The sequence below is a fragment of the Marmota marmota genome, unplaced genomic scaffold (genome assembly GCF_001458135.2).
Source record: "Marmota marmota marmota unplaced genomic scaffold, marMar, whole genome shotgun sequence".
NCBI lineage: Eukaryota > Metazoa > Chordata > Mammalia > Rodentia > Sciuridae > Marmota > Marmota marmota.
This window is the reverse complement of record NW_026000229.1, coordinates 51,779,606-51,800,826: the sequence shown is the minus strand read 5'-3', so window position 1 is coordinate 51,800,826 and position 21,221 is coordinate 51,779,606. Positions and strand designations below refer to the sequence as shown.

Sequence of the window (21,221 nt, the reverse complement as noted above, 5' to 3'; positions counted from 1 at the left end):
GAGACAGATATATATATATATATATTTTAAATTTGAGTTTTTATTAAAGTATTTTGGTGAAGAAGTCCAGAAGGCAATTGTAAATATGAATTGGTTACTCGAAAAGAGGGCATAGCTAGTTAGGAGTTTAGGAATTACTATTTTAATTGGATGGTTATTTAGACCTGGGAATGAATGACATCTCTTAGTTCTACTTTTTAGTAGTTATGTGGTCTTGGGCAAGTTACCTAACATCTTTGTGCCTCAGTTTTTGTGTTTGTAAAGTAGGGAAAAATAGTTTCTACCTAGAGAGTTATTTTACTTAGATGAATCTCAATTAAAACATTCTCAATTTAATTTTTAAAATTAAGTAGTAGTAGTAGTAGACTGAGAAGAAAACGATACAAAAGATAGGAGATTATGCTAGGAGAGAATTAAAAAACGAGACTGGATGCCCAACAAGATCCGCAATCCTACAGTGTGACTGACACTCATCTCCTAGAGAAGAAGGGTATTTATTTCTTGAACCTGGCCAGTAGAAGTGATACTACATAGTGTTTTCCAAGGTGGTATCCTGGTTCTCTTTTAATACTCTTTTGAAATCTAGCAGCTGTTCCAAGTAAAAGCCAAAGCAGCCCTTTCAAAGAACCAAGGCCCTTGGCCCTCAACTCTGGCTGAACTCCCAGCTGACAGTAAATACCAATTTTGCCATCCCAAGTTGAGCAGCCTCAGCTGATGTCACATAGCCTCAGCTATGTTTCCTTACTGAGCCCTGCCCAAATTGCAGATTTGTGAACAAAATATTATTGTTTTTTTGTCACTAAGTATGGGGATGGTTGTTACATAGCAATAAATAATTGGAACAGAGACTACATCATTAATAGGCTTCAACCACTTTTAATATTAAGAATGGTAGAAGCAGAGGTAGATGATTAAGAGTAATGGGTTTACGTTTAAGTGTTATGCCTTGAGTTCTCTAGTCAAATCAACTTGGAACTGAACTTCTGGAAGAACAGTCCTCAAATTGAGGATGATTTTAGACTGCACTTGTGTGTGATTAGTGTAAAAATACTGACTCCTCCGGGTTCTCAGGAAATTGGATAGATGTGTGTGTGTGTGTGTGTGTGTGTGTGTGTATTTGTTAGATTTAAAATTGATTTGCCCTGTTCTCTTAATAGTGGATTGCAGTTTTATATAGTACTCTATAAACAAATAAAAACACACAAATTAATTGAAAATTCTAGCTAGTTAAGTGGCATTTTTTTTTTTAAGTTTTTATTGTTAAAAATTTATGTAAGCCGAGTGTAGGCCTATAATCCTAGCAGGGAAGCTGAGACAGGAGAATCATGAGTTCAGAGCCAGCCTCAGCAACAGTGAGGTGTTAAGCAACTCAGTGAGACCCTGTCTAAATAAAATACTAAGTAGGGCTGGGAATGTGGCTCAGTGGTTAGGTACTCCGTTCAATCTCTGGTACCAAAAAAAAAAAAAAAATAAAGTTTATGTAAAAAGTATTTTGAAAACCTGACCTAACTTTTCAGATGCTGTTTTCTTTTCTTGGAATTGCAATATGAAAAGAGAGAATAGTTTTATATATATGCATATAGGTATATACACGTATGTACATGCATACATACACAACACACACACACACTTGCTTACTCTGGATACAATAAAATGTATTGTACAGGAACATCCAAAGAGATTAATGATCCTTGAATTCACTTGTTTAATTTCATCCCAGAGGCATTATTAAGTGCATGTAAATATATTTAATGTCTTAATTTGCAAATACATTTGATTTTTGAAATACTAATGGTAGATTTTATTAGACATTTTCAGTAACCACTTCTAAGCACTTTATCAACTTAAGGTAATCTTCAAATTAACCTTCTGAGCTAAAAAACTTAATTTTCCCCACTTTACAAATAGAAAACTGGAACATAAAGATGTTAATTTGCCCAGAACCACACAACTACTGGGAGATAGAACTGAGAGATGTCATTCATTCCCAGATCTAAATAATCATTCATAGTTTTTATTTTAAAACACTCATAGTAGAGTGAGAAAAACTTTTTTTTTTTAAGAGAGAGGGAGAGAGAGACAGAGAGAGAGAGAGAGAGAATTTTTTTTTTTAAATATTTACTTTTTAGTTTTCGGCGGACACAACATCTTTCTTTGTATGTGGTGCTGAGGATCGAACCCGGGCCGCACACATGCCAGGCGAGCGCACTACCGCTTGAGCCACATTCCCAGCCCCAAGTGAGAAAAACTTTGTGTTAGAATGCTGGTTTAGTACTTTGACAAATTGCATTGCTTTATTTTCTTCAAATGTTAAAAATAAGATGATAACTAAAGGCCATTCTTGCTTTAAAAAATTTTGAAATTTGGGCTGGGATTGTGGCTCAGCGGTAGAGCGCTCGCCTAGCACAGGCAGGACCTGGGTTCGATTCTCAGCACCACATAAAAATAAAGGCATTGTGTTGTGTCCATCTACAAAAAAAAAAAAAAAAAATTCATTCTCTCTCTCTCTTTTTAAAAAAAATTTTGAAATTTAATTCTGTTATTTCCTGAATCTTATGCAAGGTACTATAACATACTATTATCTCTGAGGCATAGAAATCAGATATTTATTGTCAGAAATTAGATATTTTCTCTGGGAAAAATATTTTACTTCAGAGAATGAAAGAAGAATATTCTAAAGTACATATTGAGATCATCTTCAAAATAGTTCTAATAATATGAAGACTTATTGGCTAATTATCTCAGTTTAAAGAATCAACATTTCCTTCAGGATCACATTTTAAAATAGCCTTTATTTTATTTATTGTTTTGGGGCGGGGACACAGGGATTGAACTCAGGTACACTCAACCCCTGAGCCACATCTCCATCCCTATTTTGTATTTTTAGAGACAGGGTCTCACTGAGTTGCTTAGAACCTTGCTTTTGCTGAGGCTGGCTTTGAACTTGAGATCTTCCTATCTGAGTCTTCAGAGCTGCTGGGATTACTTTCAGACTTGTGCCACCATGGACGGCTCAGCCTTTAATTTTAAAAAGAGTAAAATTATTCATCTTGTACTGTTGCAGGTAGTTTTCCCAGATACTTTTCCAAGTTTGTTTTAGTTTCAATATGCTTTATCTTTCTTTTTCCATGGAAAATTTAATATCAATTTTGCTGGCTTGAGACAAAAGATTTAGTAGTGTTTTATGAAAAAAAATCAAGTCAATAATTATAATTTATTTATTGACTTATAGGAAACACAAAGAATCTCATTATCAAATCAAATATGGCTAAAAGGAGAGGACAAATTTATTTATTTTCAGTACTAGAATTATTAGACTCCTATATGGTTTCTGTTAGAATCTCAGCTTAATAGCACTATGTAATGCCTATTTTTTATTTTTGTGTTATGGGTGGTGGTCTTGTCTTTTTGGTTTTGGATATGTGAATCAAGGCATGATGTTTCAAGAATTTTTTCAAGGGATTCAGCCGTATCCCCAGCTGGTTAGTATTTTGTTTTGCGCAGCATTGGTCTCTTCATAGTTGGAAAGCAAGAGCAACCTAGGATAGCCTGCCCTGATTTTCAATTAAAGTGTGGAGAAAAGTGTGAAACTTACATAAATTATTATAAAACAATAAGTGACAATTAGGGATATATTGCTCTGCATAGGGATATGAACTTTGAAAGTTCATAGTGGGGAGAAATCGGTAGAGATTATGTAGAGAAGGAACTCTTTAAGGAAGAAGTGAACCAGGTTTGGAGTAATGGTACAGTGGTATCCTTGTCTCTTTTGTATTATTGTCCAGAACACCACAGAATGGGTTATTTATAAGGAAAATAAATTTATTTCACATAGTTTAGGCGGGGGTTGAGGAATTCAATATCAAGGTGCTAGAATCATTTGAGTTCTAGGGGGTCTTTTAGCTACAGCATCCCATGGTAGAAAGCAAGAGGTGGAGGGGACAGTGGGAGAGTGAGGATACCCTTGATGCAAGGAACTCAGTCTCAGCCCCTTTTAATTGGCATTAATCTAGTTATGAAATTTTTGTCATCTCCCATTGAGCTGGAACCCCCCAACACCTACGTTGTGGAATTAATTTATTTTATTTTATTTTTTTGTCGCAGTCCGGCTGCAGCAAAATAACCGGAGGGTAACGAGCAACTTGTGTAGATTGATACAGCAGGAGTAGGAGCCGTTTATTGTAGGACCGGAGGGGTATATATCCATTCCACACAGCTTATCTTAATTAACATAAACTAGATACAGCAGTCAACCAATAAGGAATCTCCACACTTAATGGCTCACTGGCGTCACCTCACAAACCACTCCCCCTGGCAAAATGCCAGGCGCCATCCTGACTTGTTTACAGACCCTAACATTTCCCCCTTTTGTTTAATTTAAATAACGACCATAGTGGTTTTTACACAAACACCACAAATAATCTGCTACAAGCTGAAGGGGAGGATACAAAATGCCACAATACCAAGCCAATTGATGGCTCCATGCAAGAAGCCCTTGGAAAAATTATACCAGCAATGACACCGTTAGCAAAGATACCGAGTTACAATTTGTTGTAGATTACAGTTTGTTGTCTCAGTCCAGGTAAAGCAGTGTCTCAATAGATTAACTCACAGTCCAGGTAAATCACAGTCCGGGTAAGTTCTGCAGGCAGCTAGCTTAAATCACAGTCCAGGTAAGTTCTGCAGGCAGCTAGCTTGATCCGAAGTCTCGTCCGGTTCTCAGCAACACTGGAAATTCTTCCACCCTCGTTTTCACCGGCACTGGGACGAAGGCAGGAACTCCGGCAATGTTGGCTAAAGAAAATCCTGTAGTATTCCAGCAGGCACTAAGAAAACAACCTTCTGAACAATTTAGTACATTATCTCAAGGTTTTTTTACATTTGAAATAAGCCTTAATGGTGCTCATTATTCATCAGCCTCCAGGTGTGGGAGAACCATTGTAGCTACTGGCCTTAGAAATGATCAAACTTCAGGGACACTTTAGTTATACATGACCATATAATGTATTTTGATATACATACAGGTAGTATAACTTCCCATTCTTGTGGTTGTACATGATGTGGAGTTACACTGGTTGTGTATTCATGTTCACATAGGAAAGTTATGTCTGATTCATTCCACTGTCTTTTCTATTCCCATCTGTCCTTACTTCTCCATTCCCCTGCTGTCCAATCTGGTGATCCTCCACCCACTACCCTGGACCCGTTATGAGTCACAACACATTAATTTTTAATACATGCTTTTGGGTGAATATACTCAAGCCAGTAGCAAGTGGTGTTTGGATTTGTTGGAGGAGAAAAGGTATTCTGTAGGGTGAGTTTTGTGATCATAGGCTACGAAGCAGGAATAGCATGTATTTGAAGAGTATACTGGAATAGGCTGTTGGAAGTATGGCTGTTTATATTAGGGTACAGAAAAATTGAGGTAGGTAGAGCAAGATAAGAACCTTATGACATATATGTGTGTGTGTGTGTGTGTGTGTGTGTGTGAACTTGGTAATGTAGGAATTGCATAGGGAAGTTCTAACTGAAGAGTTTTTGACAATATTCCTAATAAAGGGAAAATACCTTATAGATAGTACTAGAACCCATGGTTCATTTGGTTTAATGGGATACAGAACACCTCTCTGAAATTCTCTAAGTTTTATTCTTTTTCCTTGACTGGTGAAAATATTGTAGGTTCTTTGAGTTTGTGGGTGGTTCTAACACATTGTTTTGGATGTATTTTGGGGAATAACTATAGGAAAATATAAAAAGTTAGTTGAAATTTTCTCAGAAACTATATTAAATTAGGAATTTATGTTCTTGTCCAAAGAATTGATGTCCAAGAGATTTTCAGTGGGAATGACCACAAACACCATGTTTTATCTTACAGTTGGTAACATTTACAAAGAAGTAAAAACAGTTTGACACATCATGGCAGTAACCTAGTATGTAAAGGCCAATTTAATGTGATAGTATCTTAGTGCATAGTTTGTATCAGTTTTGGTAATTTTTGTTTTTACTTAACTATAGTAAGTTGGGTTTCATCTTAGAGGAAAATTAGAATATTAGTGGAATGAATTATGGCTCCCAGTCCTATAACTGCCCTCAGGGTTGAAGTTGATACTGTCTCCCTCCTGTACTATCCATTCTAATTGTACCTTACCTTCAGCTAGTTGCAGTGTTTATCTGTGTATTTTCAAGAGTTGATTGTGGAGTTGATCTCCCAAGATCTCTTGTGTGTCAGGCATACTGTTCTTTGCCCCTGCTATGTAATAGTAGCATTGCCTCATGATGTTCAAGGTCAGTTGTCCTTACCAAAGATAGTCATTCTTTTTACCTTTTATTCCCTGGATATAAGTGGCCACTGTGACCAGGAAGTATTGGTAGTTTTAGGTTAAAGGGACTTTTATATGTGCCTACACAAAAATGTTCCCCTTCGGTTGACCAACATCTCTTTCATTACAGACTTCAAAAGTTGCAGGGAGAGTATGCACAAGTTAGGCATCATGATAAGTAAGGCCATTTCTGCTTTTACTCCTTGTTTCTGACTCATGTGTTTTTCCTGTAGGGGACACAACATCATATAAAGGTTTTTAAGGTGAGAATTTACACTATATCTTGGAAGATAGTGCTTCAACTTTGTAGAGTACCGCTTCTGAACTGCTGCTTCAGCTATATCTTCAACATAGATCTAGTTATTTTACTATGTTAAGTCTTCTGTTTTCTTATTTATTGTCTGTCTCTTGTTCTATCCATTCTTCAGAGTTAGGTTTTGAAGTCTCTATTGTTCTAGGACTGTATGTCCATTTAGTTCTGATAGTTGGCCATATATTTGGATGGTCTCTTATTGGGTGCATTACATCCCATGGGAGAAGGGCTTGCAGAAGTGTGTAGAGGTGTAACAAAAATGATGGCCACCAAGCTCTGTGTACCTCTTTGATCAGAAGCTATAGTCAGAGATTGGATGATGTTTTTTGTGTCCACTCTGGCTTCTGCAACTGAGTGTGGGTTGTTTAGCAGTAAATGCATAGCTGTCTCCCAAGGGCTTGGAGATGGAGCTTGGGCAGTTGCTGTGCCAAGAAGCCAAATGTTTATACTTTATTTCTTGCATTACTTTGTTCTTTTGTGTTTAGTTCTTTCTTTATTTTATTTTATTTTTTTTTTGTAGTGAACATTTAAATTCCTTTCTTATTTCCTTTTGTTGTTACCATGGGGATTGTATTATAACACCCTAATACCATAACTTAATTTATAACACTCTAACTTGAATTTATAACAGCTTAACTTTAATAACTTGTAAAACTGCTCTTCTGCTCCATTCCAATTCTTTTGCTTGTTGATAGCACTAAGTTTCATCTTCATACATTGTATGCTCCATAGCACAAACTGATAGTTTTTAAAAATACATTATCATTTTAAATCATGTACAAAATCTGGAGTTAGAAAACAAAGTTTCAGTACTACTAGCTTTTAGACTAATAATTTTTAAGAGTTATTCTCTTAAATAATGTAGGGGGGAAAGTATAGTTAAAAACCATTGTTACAATATTAGCTTTTATAATTGCCTGTTTATTTCCCTTTATTAAGATCTTTATTTCATGATATGGCTTTGAGTTACTGTATAGTGTACATTCATTTTACCCTGTACTACTTCCTTGAACATGTCTTGTAAGGTAGGTCTAATGATAATGAATTTTCTCAGCTTTTTTTTCTGTGAATACCTTAATTTCTCCCTTGCTTTTGAAATATGATTTTTGTGAATATAGGATTCATGTTTCACTTTCTTTTTTTCTTTTAGCACTTTGAATTTATTAACCCTCTAGCCTTGAATGTTTCTGAAGAGAAACCTGCTGATAATCTTATAGAGGATCCCTATTATATGACAAGTCACTTCTTTTGTGCTGCTTTCCTGAGTGGTGTTCTTCTTCTTCTTCTTCTTCTTTTTTTTTTTTTTTGGTATTAGGGATTGAACCAAGAGGCACTTTACCACTGAGCTACATCCTAGCCCTTTTTAAAATTTTTTTCTTTTGAGACAGACTCTTGCCAAGTTGCTTAGGCACTCACTAAATTGCTGAGGCTGGCCTTATTATCCTACTGTTTCAGCCTCCTAAGTTGCTGGAATTACAGGTGTGTGCCACCTTTTTTCTTTTGAAAGATTGATTGTAATCTGTCTTGATGTGGATCTCTATGATTTCATCTTATATAGTTCATTAAACTTCTTGTGTGTTTATATTAATGTCTTTTAGTTGAGAAATCTTCAGCCATTATTACTTCAAATATTTTCTTGACCCCGTTCTTCATTCCTTCTCCTGAAACTTCCACAATGTGTATATAGGTCCACTTGATGGGGTCTGTTCACTTTTCTTCAGTCTTTTTTTCTTTTTGTTTCTCAGACTCAGTAATTTCCATTGTACTATCTTCAGGTTCCCTGATTCTTTCCTTTGCTTGCTGAAATCTGGCTTTGGGTCCCTCTACTTAATTTTTCATTTCAGTTATACTCTTTAGCCTCAGAATTTCTTTTTAGTTTTTGTTTTTGTTAATCTATGGGGATTTTGTTTATGTATCATTTTTTTACTTTCTCCACATTTGTCCTCATTTCCTTGAATATCTTTAAGACAATTGTTTCAGAGTTTGGGTCTTTCTCAAGGACAGTATCTGTTGATATCTTTTTTCTTTGAAAAGTCCTTGTTTTTCTATTACTTTGTATGCCTTGTGATTATTTTGTTTAAAACTGGACATTTGAATCTATTTTTTTTTAATTTTTTTTGTTTTTTATGTTATTTATTTTATTTATTTATTTATTTTTTTTTTAATTTATTTTTTTTGGACATTTGAATCTAATAGTCTAACAACTCTGGAAATAACAGTCCTCACCTTTCCCAGTTTTGCTAGTCCTTGTTACCTAGTTGTTTTTGTTTGTTTGTTTTAATTATTGTAGCTTATGAGGGTCAGCCTGAGAAAAACTTAAGGTCTTCTTAGATTTTCTCTTCATGTACTTTTCCCTGGGAACATTTTCTAATTTCCCCTGTAAGTGTGGTTGTTTTTGAATGTCTTGGTCCTTAATGTCTTGCTGCAACATGACTAAATTATTCAGGGTCACTCCAGGTCAGTTTGGGTTAGCATGAAATAATTACACACAGACACAGAGAGTACCTTTTTCTTAGGGTCAAGTGACAGCTCTCAACCTTAGGGGTCTGTTGGAAAGAGAGAGCTTGCATGGGGATTCTTTATTTTTTATAGGGGGCATACAAAGGGAGGGTTTGATGGAATGTTCTTTCCAAATAAGGCAAAGGGTCAGGTTTCAGGGGGTTGAGTCTAGCTTTGTGGTCAGTAGAATGATTTTTTGTGGTCAGTAGAATGATTGACATCTTGGCAAGTCACACCCATCTCAGGTGCTGTGTGGGATCAAAAGGCAGAGCGAGCCAAAAGGACACATACGTGCACAGCCCAAACAGAGCAGCAGCGTCAGCCCAGTCCGCTCATGTTCTCAAAATGCCCACAGCTTACACACGCAACCCATGGCTGCCTTGTGACTATGTCTGACTCCACAAAGGAGAGAAAGAGAAAAATGAAGAAAGGAATTTTAAAAAGAGTGCCAGCCATTTAAATCCTCTGGAAGTCACTCCATCCCGTGGGAGAAGGGCTTGCAGAAGTGTGCAGAGGTGTAACAAAAATAATGGCCACAAACTCTTGTATACCTCTTTGATCAGAAGCTATAGTCAGAGATTGGATGGTTTTTTGTGTCCACTCTGGCTTCTGCAACTGAGTGTGGGTTGTTTAGCAGTAAATGCACAGCTATCTCCCAAGGGCCTGGAGGTGGAGCTTGGGCAATTGCTACTGTGCCAAGAAGCCAAATTGACAGAAATTAACCATATTTTGCTGTCTAAACTTTCTCTTGGGAAGTTATAAGCCTTCAATAGTCTCCTCCAGAGTTCTAAAATAGCACCAGACAGATTCTGACAGTATATTTCTTGTCTATGTATGGAAACATATTTCTCTTGTTTCCTATCCCACTATCTTCCCAGGAACCTCTTTCCTTGTAAAGTGGTAATGGGACATATTCATGCGTGTTTGTTTATGTATTGACTATGATTGCATTTATACCACCATGGCAGAGATTAATGATTGTAACAGACACTGTGGTCCACAATCTTAAAAGTATTTACTCTCTGGTCCTTTAAGAAAAATGTGTTAATTTGTGCATCAGATCCTTAAGGGTAGCATTAATTTCTGCAGGACAATTTAATTAACTACTTTTGCTGGAGAGAGACAGTGTTATGGACTTTGACTTTGGCTTCCTCACTATCGTAACTCTTACTGTATAGACCAAGTACACACTGTTAGAGTTGCATCAGCCATCCAATATATCTATTCCTGTTATACATTTGGAGATTGGGAAAATGGTCTGTAGGTGGGTCATGGGCCTGTTGGACCAATGGACTGTTCAACCTTGGTCAGGAATCTACTTATTACTTAGTATCCATGTGGCCTCACTCAAACAAGATCCATGATGCTTTAGGTCAATCAAGTATTATTATCCACTTGGCCACTGAATCCAGCATACCTCAAAATGTTCATTTTCCCATTCCTTGGTGTATTAGAGTAAATGATTGTAACTCCTTTTGGGAGAAAGAATAGAAAAATCATTACTGTATATATTTGCCAACATATTTCAGGATTCTTTCTCTTCATAATCTGGACTTTTCTTCATTTAACAATAGAGAATATATCATAGGATATCCTAAGATCTTAGTACAAACTCTGGACCCTAGCTCTTGATGTCATTCACACCTCTTCTCCCCTTCAATCACTCAGTTTTAATCACACAGGCTGTTTGTCATTTCTTGCATACTCCTGTGTATGGTGTATTCTTCCCTTGATGGCTTCTTTCTTAGCTGCATACAAGCTTTTGTTCAAAATTTATTTTCCTATAAATTTTTTCCTTGATACTTCTAGCAAAAATAATCCCATGCTTATCCATCATTCTGTGTCCCTTTTAGTTTTCTTCATGGTTCTTATTGCCTTATCATTTTTCTGTTCGTTTGTGGCTATCTTCCACTAGGAGCAGAAATTTTCTGTCCTTGTCTACCATTTTCCAGGTATCTAGAAAAGTCTCTGACATATAATAGGCTCTTAACATTTATTGAATGAAGAACTACTTTATTCAAGAGACTTCAAAGTATTTATGATAAAAATGTTATTTTTTGTGGTCAGTAACATTTGTTGATTTATAAGTTTTGGGGTGTATATCACTTATAAAACTGACACAAAATTGATGAACAGTATAAATTTGTTTAATTGAACTGTAACTACTCAATAATATAAAATTAATAATACATAAGAACTTAGATTAGCTAGACTCAATGGCACATGCCTATAATACCAGCAACTTGGGAAGCTGAGGTAGGAGGATTGCAAGTTTGAAGCCAGCCTCAGCAACTTAATGAGAACTTAATTTAGCGAGATCCTGTTTCAAAATAAAATATAAGGGCTACAGTGGTAGCTCAGGGTGGAGTGCTTGCCTAGCACGTAGGAGGTTTCTATCCTCAGCACTGCATAAAAATAAATACATACATACATACGTAAAGTAAAGGTATTGTGTCCATGTACAACTAAAAACAAGATTAAAAAAGAAATAACACATAAAAAGGTTTGGGGATATAGCTCAGTGGTAAAGTGGGCCTGGGTAAAATTATTAAGTATTGATACAAAAAATTATAACCAGGAAAAGATAGGGCAAAAGAGCATGATTTTTTTTTTTTTGAGAGAGAACATTTTTTAATATTTATTTTTTGTTTTTCGGTGGAACAACATCTTTATTTTTCTGTGGTGCTGAGGATCGAACCCCGTGCCCCGCACATGCCAGGCGAGCGCGATACTGCTTGAGCCACATCCCCAGCCCCAAGAGCATGATTATTATACGAAGTTTTTTAATGGGAGTATTGTGGACTGTTGGAAGCACTGACTACTTCCTAAAGTAGTTTAGCTTCTTTTAAAGAAAAAGCTCTTCATTTTGCCTATAGTTAAGATTTGGGCCTTGGAATCTGGTAAGTCACAGTGGTTTTGTATTAAATTACTTTTTTGTATCACAGTTATAAAATAATCAGTATTAGTAGGATTTACTACTTATCATGGTATTGAATGCTATATAGTGTGTAAGTACTAAGCACATGCCCAGCACATAGTAAGCACTTAAAAATTTGAGCTATCATTATCATTTTATCATCACTGTGTTTTATGTGCTGTTAAGGTTTTCTAAAATTATTTTTTTTGTGTGTGTACTGGGGATTTATCTTCGGAGTACTCTACCACTGAGCTATATCCCCAGTTCTTTTTATTTTTAAATTTGAGACAGAATCTCAAATTAGCTATGGCAGGCCTCAAACTTGTAATCCTCCTGCCTCAGCCTCCAGAGTTGCTGACATTACAGGTGTGTGCCCAGACAGGTTTTTCTGAAATTTTTTGATTAGCTTACTTTCTAAAGTTCTGAGTAGCTTTAAACATAAATTTCTTTATCCTGAGTTAATACTTCTCAATTTATATATGCAAAATAAAGATTGTTAGACACACATCAAATTTTTGACTTCAGGAGAAGTAAGGTAAGCAAGAAGTGTGATTATCTAAATGATTATATGTTTCCTAAATAAGGTCATTTTAATTTAGGATATCAAAAAGTTTATTTTGGATGGATATCTAATTCATTCTTATTAATTAATCTTATTAATTTTTAATTAATAAGATTCTTATCATTTTTAAGCATGTCAGTACTTACAGATAAACTGAATTTTTATTTTTAAAGTAGCTAGTAATTTTGTTTACAGGTTATGTCTTGATTATATCAGATAGTGTTTTGGTCAGCTTTTTCACTGCCGTGACTACAACAACCAACAAGAACAATATTAGAGGAGGAAAAGTTTATATAAAAGCTCACTGTTTCAGAGGTCTTAGTTCATAGAAGGCCAGCTGCATTCCCCAGGGGCTCCAGGTGAGGCTGAATCTCATGATGGAAGAGTGTGGTTTGAGGGAAGCAGCTCACATGGTGATCTGGAAGCTGAGAGAGATTTTACTCTCCAGATCCAAAATATTTACCCCATAGCTACACCCCTAATGGATCACTTTCCCCAGCGCCACTCCCTCCAGCCACAACTCAGTTAATCCCATCAGGAATTGATTAACTGATTAGGTTCAGGATGTTTCCCAATCATTTCTCCTCCAAAGCTTCTTGCATTGTCTCACATGTGAGCTTTTGGGGAACACTTCACATCTAAATCGTAACAGATAGTTTTCCTATAATGAAATTCTTTTGAGATAACTGGATTAATATGATATTCATTTTCAATTATTTGACAACTCTTTAAAAAGGCTTTTATAGTAAATTTTAAAAACCTTTTCTTAAAAATTTTAGTATCTTATATTGATTTCTGTTTTTTTGGGGGGGTTGTTGCCTATTTTTCTACTGATTGATGATATGAATAGTCATAAAGGTAAGATGGTTTTCTAACAGAATGTAACACTTTATCAGATGTCTGAAAAATTACTGGTTTGCATTATGGATTTCACATATGATTAATATTGATTATTGTAAGTAGAAAATGTTAAAGGCAAAATCAGTAATGTGTATATGCCTTCATATGGCAGTTTCCATCATTTTAGCTTCACCACTTATTCTCACTGACCTAGCTTTCTAGGTGCAATTAGCTAATTATAGTTTACCAAATTTGCCATTTAGTTTACCCAATAATACTAGAGCACAGTGATTTTTAAATCTCACCATATGTTTGCAACATACAGTGTGGGTTTTCTTGGTCAAGTATTTAACCTCTGGGCTGGGGATGTGGCTCAAGCGGTAGAGCGCTCGTCTGGCATGCGTGCGGCCCGGGTTCGATCCTCAGCACCACATACCAACAAAGATGTTGTGTCTGCCGATAACTAAAATAAATAAATAAATATTAAAAAAAAAAAGTATTTAACCTCTCAAAACCTAAGTTTCCTCATCATAAAGTGGGGATAAAATAAGACATTTCTTACAGGTCCTATTGAAAATAGTAAATGAGATAATGCTGGGTTACACCTCCAATACCATCATAGTGGAGCGAAAAGACAATGGATGTGAATGGTTATTCTTGTATCATTCCTATCTTATACTGATGGTTATTCTTATTCTAACTGAAGTTCATCCTCTTATTCCTTCTTATCACATCAAACTGGTGAACCATTCTCTCAAGTTCCAGTGTGATGATGGTAAGAACATGATTGTAATCTATTCATCTTAATTGTCATCCCCCCTCAAGATTTTACCAGTGATCTAGTCTGTGTTTACTTCTTAGTTCCTCTAATGAGTTGAACTGTCTTACTTTTTCCTTTTTCTCAATGCTCTAGAAAACTATTTGTTCCAAGTTTGTCTGGCTGATTTTTCTTTTTACTTCATGTCTCAGTTTAAACATGGCTTCCTCAGAGTTTGCCTGTCGTAACACCTTTTCTGGCCAATCTTCTTTGGTCCTTCCCCATAGTCTCATTACCTCTGTTCCTCTTTTATATTCTGTTACAGCATCCAACACTTTTCTAGCCATGATTTTTATCCTAGTTTCTTCTGTGTTACTTCTGTGATTGCTTGTTTAGTTGGCATTCCTACTTAGATCATTTCCATAGGGCTTTGTAGGGTATCCTGGCTATTGAATTCATATCTGTATTCTCAGTGCCCAGCATCTTGTGTTTAGTAAATGTTTGTGAAATTAATGAACAACTTGCTTCTACCCCCCAATCTCCCTATTGAGCTAATAATTCACTTAGGGGTATTAATACTAAAGTTTATAAACATTTTATTTATCATTCATTATTTCATTCTTTATATTCCTTTCTCCAATTAGGCCATGAGTTAGTTTCCTCAGGGTACATTCTGTGTTTTATATATCTTTTTATTCTAAAGCCTGACAGAATGCTTGGCATAGGAAATTTTTTTGTTTAATGAATGCTTATCAGTGAAAATGTTTTTATTTAAAACATTTTATTTAAAACAATGAAATTTAAAGTACAATTGAAAAATGAAATATTCAGGGGTTAGAGTTGTGACTCAGTAGTAGAGCACTTGCATAGCATGTGTGAGGCACTAGGTTTGATCCTCAGCACTATATAAAAAGAAATAAATAAAAATAAAGCTATTGTGTCCATGTATAACCCAAAAAATATTTTAAAAATGAAAAATTTTACAGATACTATCTACTGCTACAAGTTTAAGTTATATGCTAAAGGGGAAGCAATATATATGTTATTTTCATGAAAAAGGTAATGTGAAAGTGTATAAGTTAATGTGGAATAGTCTAAAAATTGTTGTCTGCTAATAATAAAAATTAGAGTGTTTATTTTTTGACTGTGCCTTCTGTTCTAATATTTTTTGCTAAAAATAATACACGTTTATTAAAATATTGAGTATTCTGCTTTTTCATCAGATATTGTGTTAGGATTTTTTTCTTATTTCATTAAATGTTATTTTACATGATTTTAATAGGAGCATAGTTTTTCTTCCAAGAGGCTTGCCAATAATGGCTTTGTTGAATATTTATATAAACAGTTTTTTAGTATTACATATAATAATGTACAATGAACAACTTACCAAAGATTTTTTTTCATATATGCTTTTCCCTTAGAATTTTAAAAGCAAACTTGCTTGTCATTCTTAGCATTGATAATATTACCAAATACTAATAGTCCTCCAAAAAGATTATACCTGTTGACATTTCTAATAATAATGAGAGTACTGATTTCAGTTCACCTTTTCCTGCATTGTATAATGTTAAAAGTGAAGTTTAAAAGAAGTGATGTTTGACTTTATTGATTATTAGTAAAGTTGCATATTTCATTTTTTGGCCTATAAAATTGCCTGTTTATGTCCTTTGCTTATCTTCTGTTGGGTTGTTCCAATTGATTGTTAATATTGCTCTAATATTTTAATATTTTAATTTTCATTAAGCAATTTATTCTAATTGTTGAAGATTTTTTTTAATTAAAAGAACTTGGTGCATTTTTATAATATAGACAAATACTAATGCAATTCCATTTTAAGTTCTAACATAGTGGAGTCTTTTTTAGTATGTGTAAGTAATATTGTCATTTTCTGTGAAACTTTATTAAAACATATTTATTTTATAAACCAGGAGCCTTTCGTGGCAGATGAGTATATTGAACGTCTTGTATGGAGAACCCCAGGCGGAGGTTCTAGAGGTGGACCTGAAGCTTTTGATCCTAAGAGGTGAAATAAAAAAGTGTTTTTCTTTTTTGCATAGCCCCAATCTAGTACTACAAATTTGTATTTAGATAGAGATGACTCTTGGAATTCAGCACTTATATAAAAAGATATTAATTAGTTAAAAGATGCCCCTACCATTCTTTGCTAAAAATAATACATTTTGACAAAGAATTTGTTATGCTGGTGGTGCATGTCTGTAATCCTAGCTCCTTGCGAGGCTGAGTCAAGAGGAATGCAAGTTCCAGGCCAGCCTGGGCAACTTAGTGAGATTCTGTTTCAAAATAAAGATTAGAAAGAGCAGGGGGATATAACTCATTGGTAGAGTGTCTCTAGATTCAATCTGTAGTACCACCACTACCACCACAACAAAAAAAATTGGCCTCCAAAAGATACATCAGAAATTGAAATTGTGTTTTTCAAACTTTTATATTCCTTTTATTTTAGGGAAGTACTTTAACTCTCATAAGGGAAGGAATTGTATTGAGAATACAAATTTAATATTCTCTTTAATTAGTAATAAATTAGAAAGGATTGTTTTATATTTATTTATAAATAAAAACATGATCAACATGTTCTTTTAAGTAAATTGGAGAAACAAAGTAACTGAACTCTGGAATGAATAATAGTATTGTGCAATTACCTTCTTGGATGTTGTAAATAAGCTGTAAAATTTGTTTCTGTTCTGAAAGCTTAATGGGGATCTGAGTAAGGTTTGCATTCACCTCATTGAAAAGTTAATAAAAACTGACTATATTTTCAAATGTCTTGTTTTTTGGAAAGTTATGTGACCTAGATAAAGCAAAGAAGAAATTATGACATTGCAGGAAGACTCCATCTATAGATTGAAGAAATTCCTGCCAAGATATGTTAAGAGAAAATTAACATGATCATTCCTGTCAAAAAACTCTAAAATTTTCCTTAAAATTATAAATGAATCAGTCATTTCCTCTTGATTGATAATAGTAGATTGATTCATGTTCTAATTTTCTCTATTAGATTATTAGAAGAATTTGTAAATCATATTCAAGAACTCCAGATAATGGATGAAAGGATTCAAAGGAAAGTAGAGAAATTAGAGCAGCAGTGTCAGAAGGAAGCAAAGGAGTTTGCCAAGAAGGTACAAGAACTCCAGAAAAGCAATCAGGTAAACATTTAGCTACACAATGAATCATTTATATAGCCCCAAAATCTTTATTTCCTTTCAGCTCTAAGCTCTTAAACAAGTCAAATTGAATTATAACAACTGTTGATGTTTCCTTCTACCTGTGTGGTCCCACTGGGTAAAATATTCATGAATTGTTATCATATACTCTTGACATTGGCTTGCTACTGAATGTTGGTTTGGGATCACGGTACTCCCTTTTCAAGATGGAGTGGTATACAGTTTAGTGTACTCCCTTGCTCTACCTTTGATAATGTAATCAACAATTACTTCTTAGTAGACCTGTACTTTTGGAGACTCTTAGAATGGATATTTAGGTAGTCATTTCTGTTCTCTTTAATTGCAAACCAAAGTAATACCACCAAACAAATATCAGGCCTGTATCAGGTTTTTCCCTGTAGAAACCCGGTCTAGGAAGTATCACAAAAATAATGAAGTATATGCCTCAGTGAGAATTCATTGGAGTAATTATGGGAGAAGGGGGTAGGTGGAAAACTTTTCCTCTATCCATTTTGGAGTAAAACCAAAGCACTAGACTGGCCTTAGGGTTAAGGAATCCAAGCTGCATCTTTTTGGGGGAGTACTAGGAATTAAACCCAGGGGCACTTAACCACTGTTCCACATACCCAGCCCTTTTAATTTTTTATTTGGAGATAGGGTCTCCCTAAGTTGCTCCGAGCTTCACTAAGTTGCTGAGGCTAGCTTTGAACTTGTAATCCTCCTGCCTCAGCCTCCTGAGCTGCTGAGGCATCACTGCGCCCAGTCAAGCATCTTAATCACTCTTAGGCCTTTGAATTAATATGAAATCTCTGAATCCCTTTATAAGCTGGGCCTAATTTGGAATTCGATTTTCTTTTCCAAGTGCATTTTGAGGAACATTGTTGAACTTTGCTGCCTCCCAGGGGTCGTTTGGGCATTGGGATTAGCAAACTGATTTCTGGTAAAATTTCGTTTATTTAGATTCTATCACTTATGTATATATGGCTGTGAGAAAATAATTAATAAAGTCAGTAACTTAAATCAGATAGGAAATGTGTTTTTAAGTAGTTTTGGTGGCAGTTTCCAAATATTCTTAATGTAGTTTTCCTTTGGTAATTGAAATAGTTTTAATAAAGCACACAATTTTGTAACCAGTCTCAGTTGCAGCCTTGATACTTAGCTGTGTAATCTCAAGAAAGCAGTTTAGTTTCTGTGTCCCTCCATTTTCCATTTATAAACTGGGTTTTGAGGATTAAATACATAAATACATGTAGTATACTTAGAATAGTATCTAATACAGAGAAAGTCCTCAGTAAATGTTTAAAGCTTTTTTCCCTTGAATGTTAGCCTACAAATGAAAGTACCACATTGAGTTATCAACAATTCTACTTTTGGCAGTTTAAAGACATTCATTGCACATAGTTTTCATCTGCCACAGGACAATCAGTGTACCCTGGGGAGAAGGGAATCAACATTCTGGGAAGTAATTTACCTTTGCCTTAAAGTAATTGCTATAGTCTTTCATGTTTTCAGAACTGAAAAGGACAATTTTACTATAGATATTAGTATCACTTTTTTAAATATTTAAAGTTAGGTGTTAAATATTTATTTATTTATTTATTTATTTTTGGTGGTGCTGGAGATTGAACCCAGGGCCTTATGCATGCGAGGAAAGTGATCTACCAGCTGAACTATTCATTCATAGGCTAACATTCAAGGGAAAAAAGCTTTAAACATTTACTGAGGACTTTCTCTGTATTAGATACTATTCTACGTATACTACATGTATTTATTTATTTAATTCTCAAAACCCAGCCCCTAAATATTTTATTTTTAACCAATATCTTTTACCCCTGACATATTTTTTAATCTTTTCAAGAGGGTTTTTTCAAACATCTGTTCCCTTTTGTACTCGGTTCTTTTTTTTCAAAATCATTACTTGATAGCTTTATATGATATCAGGTGCTCTGTTAAATAGGATGAATAAGTGGATTTGCTTTTGTTAATTAACTAGTATATTTATAATAAATATGGTTATTATAATAGTAAAAGGGTAAAAGTTTGCAACATGGTTTAAAAAAACAAGATTTTCAAATCATGTCATGATAATGAGTATGAATTGGTTTTGTAGACTTCATAATTTCTATGTTATCTTTAGTTACATAAGTTAGAGAGTAGTGGTGAGATCGATAATTTAGTTTTTGTTGGCTTTATTTTTATAAATAAGTTCATAAATTGTAAATTATATTTATATAATCAATACATGATTTATATTATTTGTTGTTAATTTAATTTTTCTTGGTTTTATTTTTATAAATAAAAATTTATTTATTTACCGTGGTGGGGATCAAACCCAGGACATTGCACTATCCAGGCAAAAACTCTTACCATTATGCCATTAGCTGGTAGTTTAGTTTTGATATGTCTTAACTTATAAAGTGAGTTCTCTGATTGTATTTTATGCTTATGCACATTTTTCCTAGGTTGCCTTCCAACATTTCCAAGAACTAGATGAGCACATTAGCTATGTAGCAACCAAAGTGTGTCACCTTGGAGACCAGTTGGAGGGGGTAAACACGCCTAGACAACGGGCAGTGGAAGCTCAGAAATTGATGAAATATTTTAATGAGTTTCTAGATGGAGAATTGAAATCTGATGTTTTTATAAATTCTGAAAAGGTAAGCACTATCAGAGGATAAAAGCACATCATCACATTAGTTACAATGCTCTAATTATGAGCTAGAGTTAGTATAGTACTTCTTAGATTCATACTTCAAATCATTGAGTAGTTTGTTTTTATTATTCTGAAATATATATGTGTGTGTGTGTGTGTGTGTGTGTATTTTTTGTGGTGCTGGGGATTGAACCCAGAGCCTTGTGCATTCGAGGCAAGCACTTTACCAACTGAGCTGTATTCCCACGCTGATATCTATATTCTTAATTGGTTTGCTTGGTATTTTGTTTGTGAAATTTTATGTGGTTTAGAAAAGCTGAGGTAATTATGTTCATTAGTGTTTCCTTATCATATTTGACTTTACATAGTTATATGCCATTGGGCAGTGGTAGAGTGATCTGACCTAAATTGTTGATAAACTGAAATATCTTTTGTAAAAGAATTCAGAACTTCTAATTTTTATTGCTGGAATAAAGACCTCTTATAAAGAATTAAAGCAGTTTGGATCAAGGAGAATTGAAAAATCGGAATTGTATATATTATTCCCTTTTATAGCAATAATCATTTAATCCTAGTCTTAGAGTATCTGGTATTGGCTATTGTATAATCTTAAAAGAAGGTAATTTAGCTTGCTTTCTTTTCTTGAGGGGAAAAATTTGAAATGCATGAAAAATGGACATTTTTATAGATCATATATGCCCATTCATATTGAATACAATCTTTCTGACTTGTTCTACATTTACTCTGTGAAGTATCAGATAACAAAATATTAAAAGCTAAGTATTATTGAAGCTAAGTATTATCACTTTGAATTAAGCAACACATTTTTTGTGTGTATAAGTTAGATTCTGTATGGTTATAGAACTTATAATTTTTAGAGATTTTTGAAAAATGGTTATGAAGGTAGAAAAAATTTCTCAAAGAAAGATACTATTTTAAAGAATGACTTTTAAGAATTGTATTTGTGGTAGAATTTAACACTACTAAAATTAATGTCCAGAAAAATGTGATACTTAAGAATTTGAAAAATACTCGTAGAATCTTTTGTATTTATATGTGGTTTATTTATAAGAACATATGTACAAATGGAACACCAGTGTGAGTTTTGGATAGTTTATGGAATATTTTACTTTTTGTTTTCCAATTATAAATATACATTTATCATATATTATGAAAGT

The 21,221-nt window shown here is 34.3% G+C and overlaps 1 protein-coding gene across 1 annotated transcript in view; it reads left to right on the top strand.

Annotated features, from left to right (window-relative positions):
• Positions 1-21,221, top strand: part of Exoc5 (exocyst complex component 5) — a 70,502-nt gene that overhangs the window by 4,410 nt on the left and 44,871 nt on the right. The window contains exons 2-4 of the mRNA XM_015480921.2: positions 16,137-16,231; positions 17,225-17,372; positions 19,853-20,047. Coding sequence (XP_015336407.1) covers positions 16,137-16,231; positions 17,225-17,372; positions 19,853-20,047 — 438 coding nt within the window. The remainder of the gene's footprint in view (positions 1-16,136; positions 16,232-17,224; positions 17,373-19,852; positions 20,048-21,221) is intronic.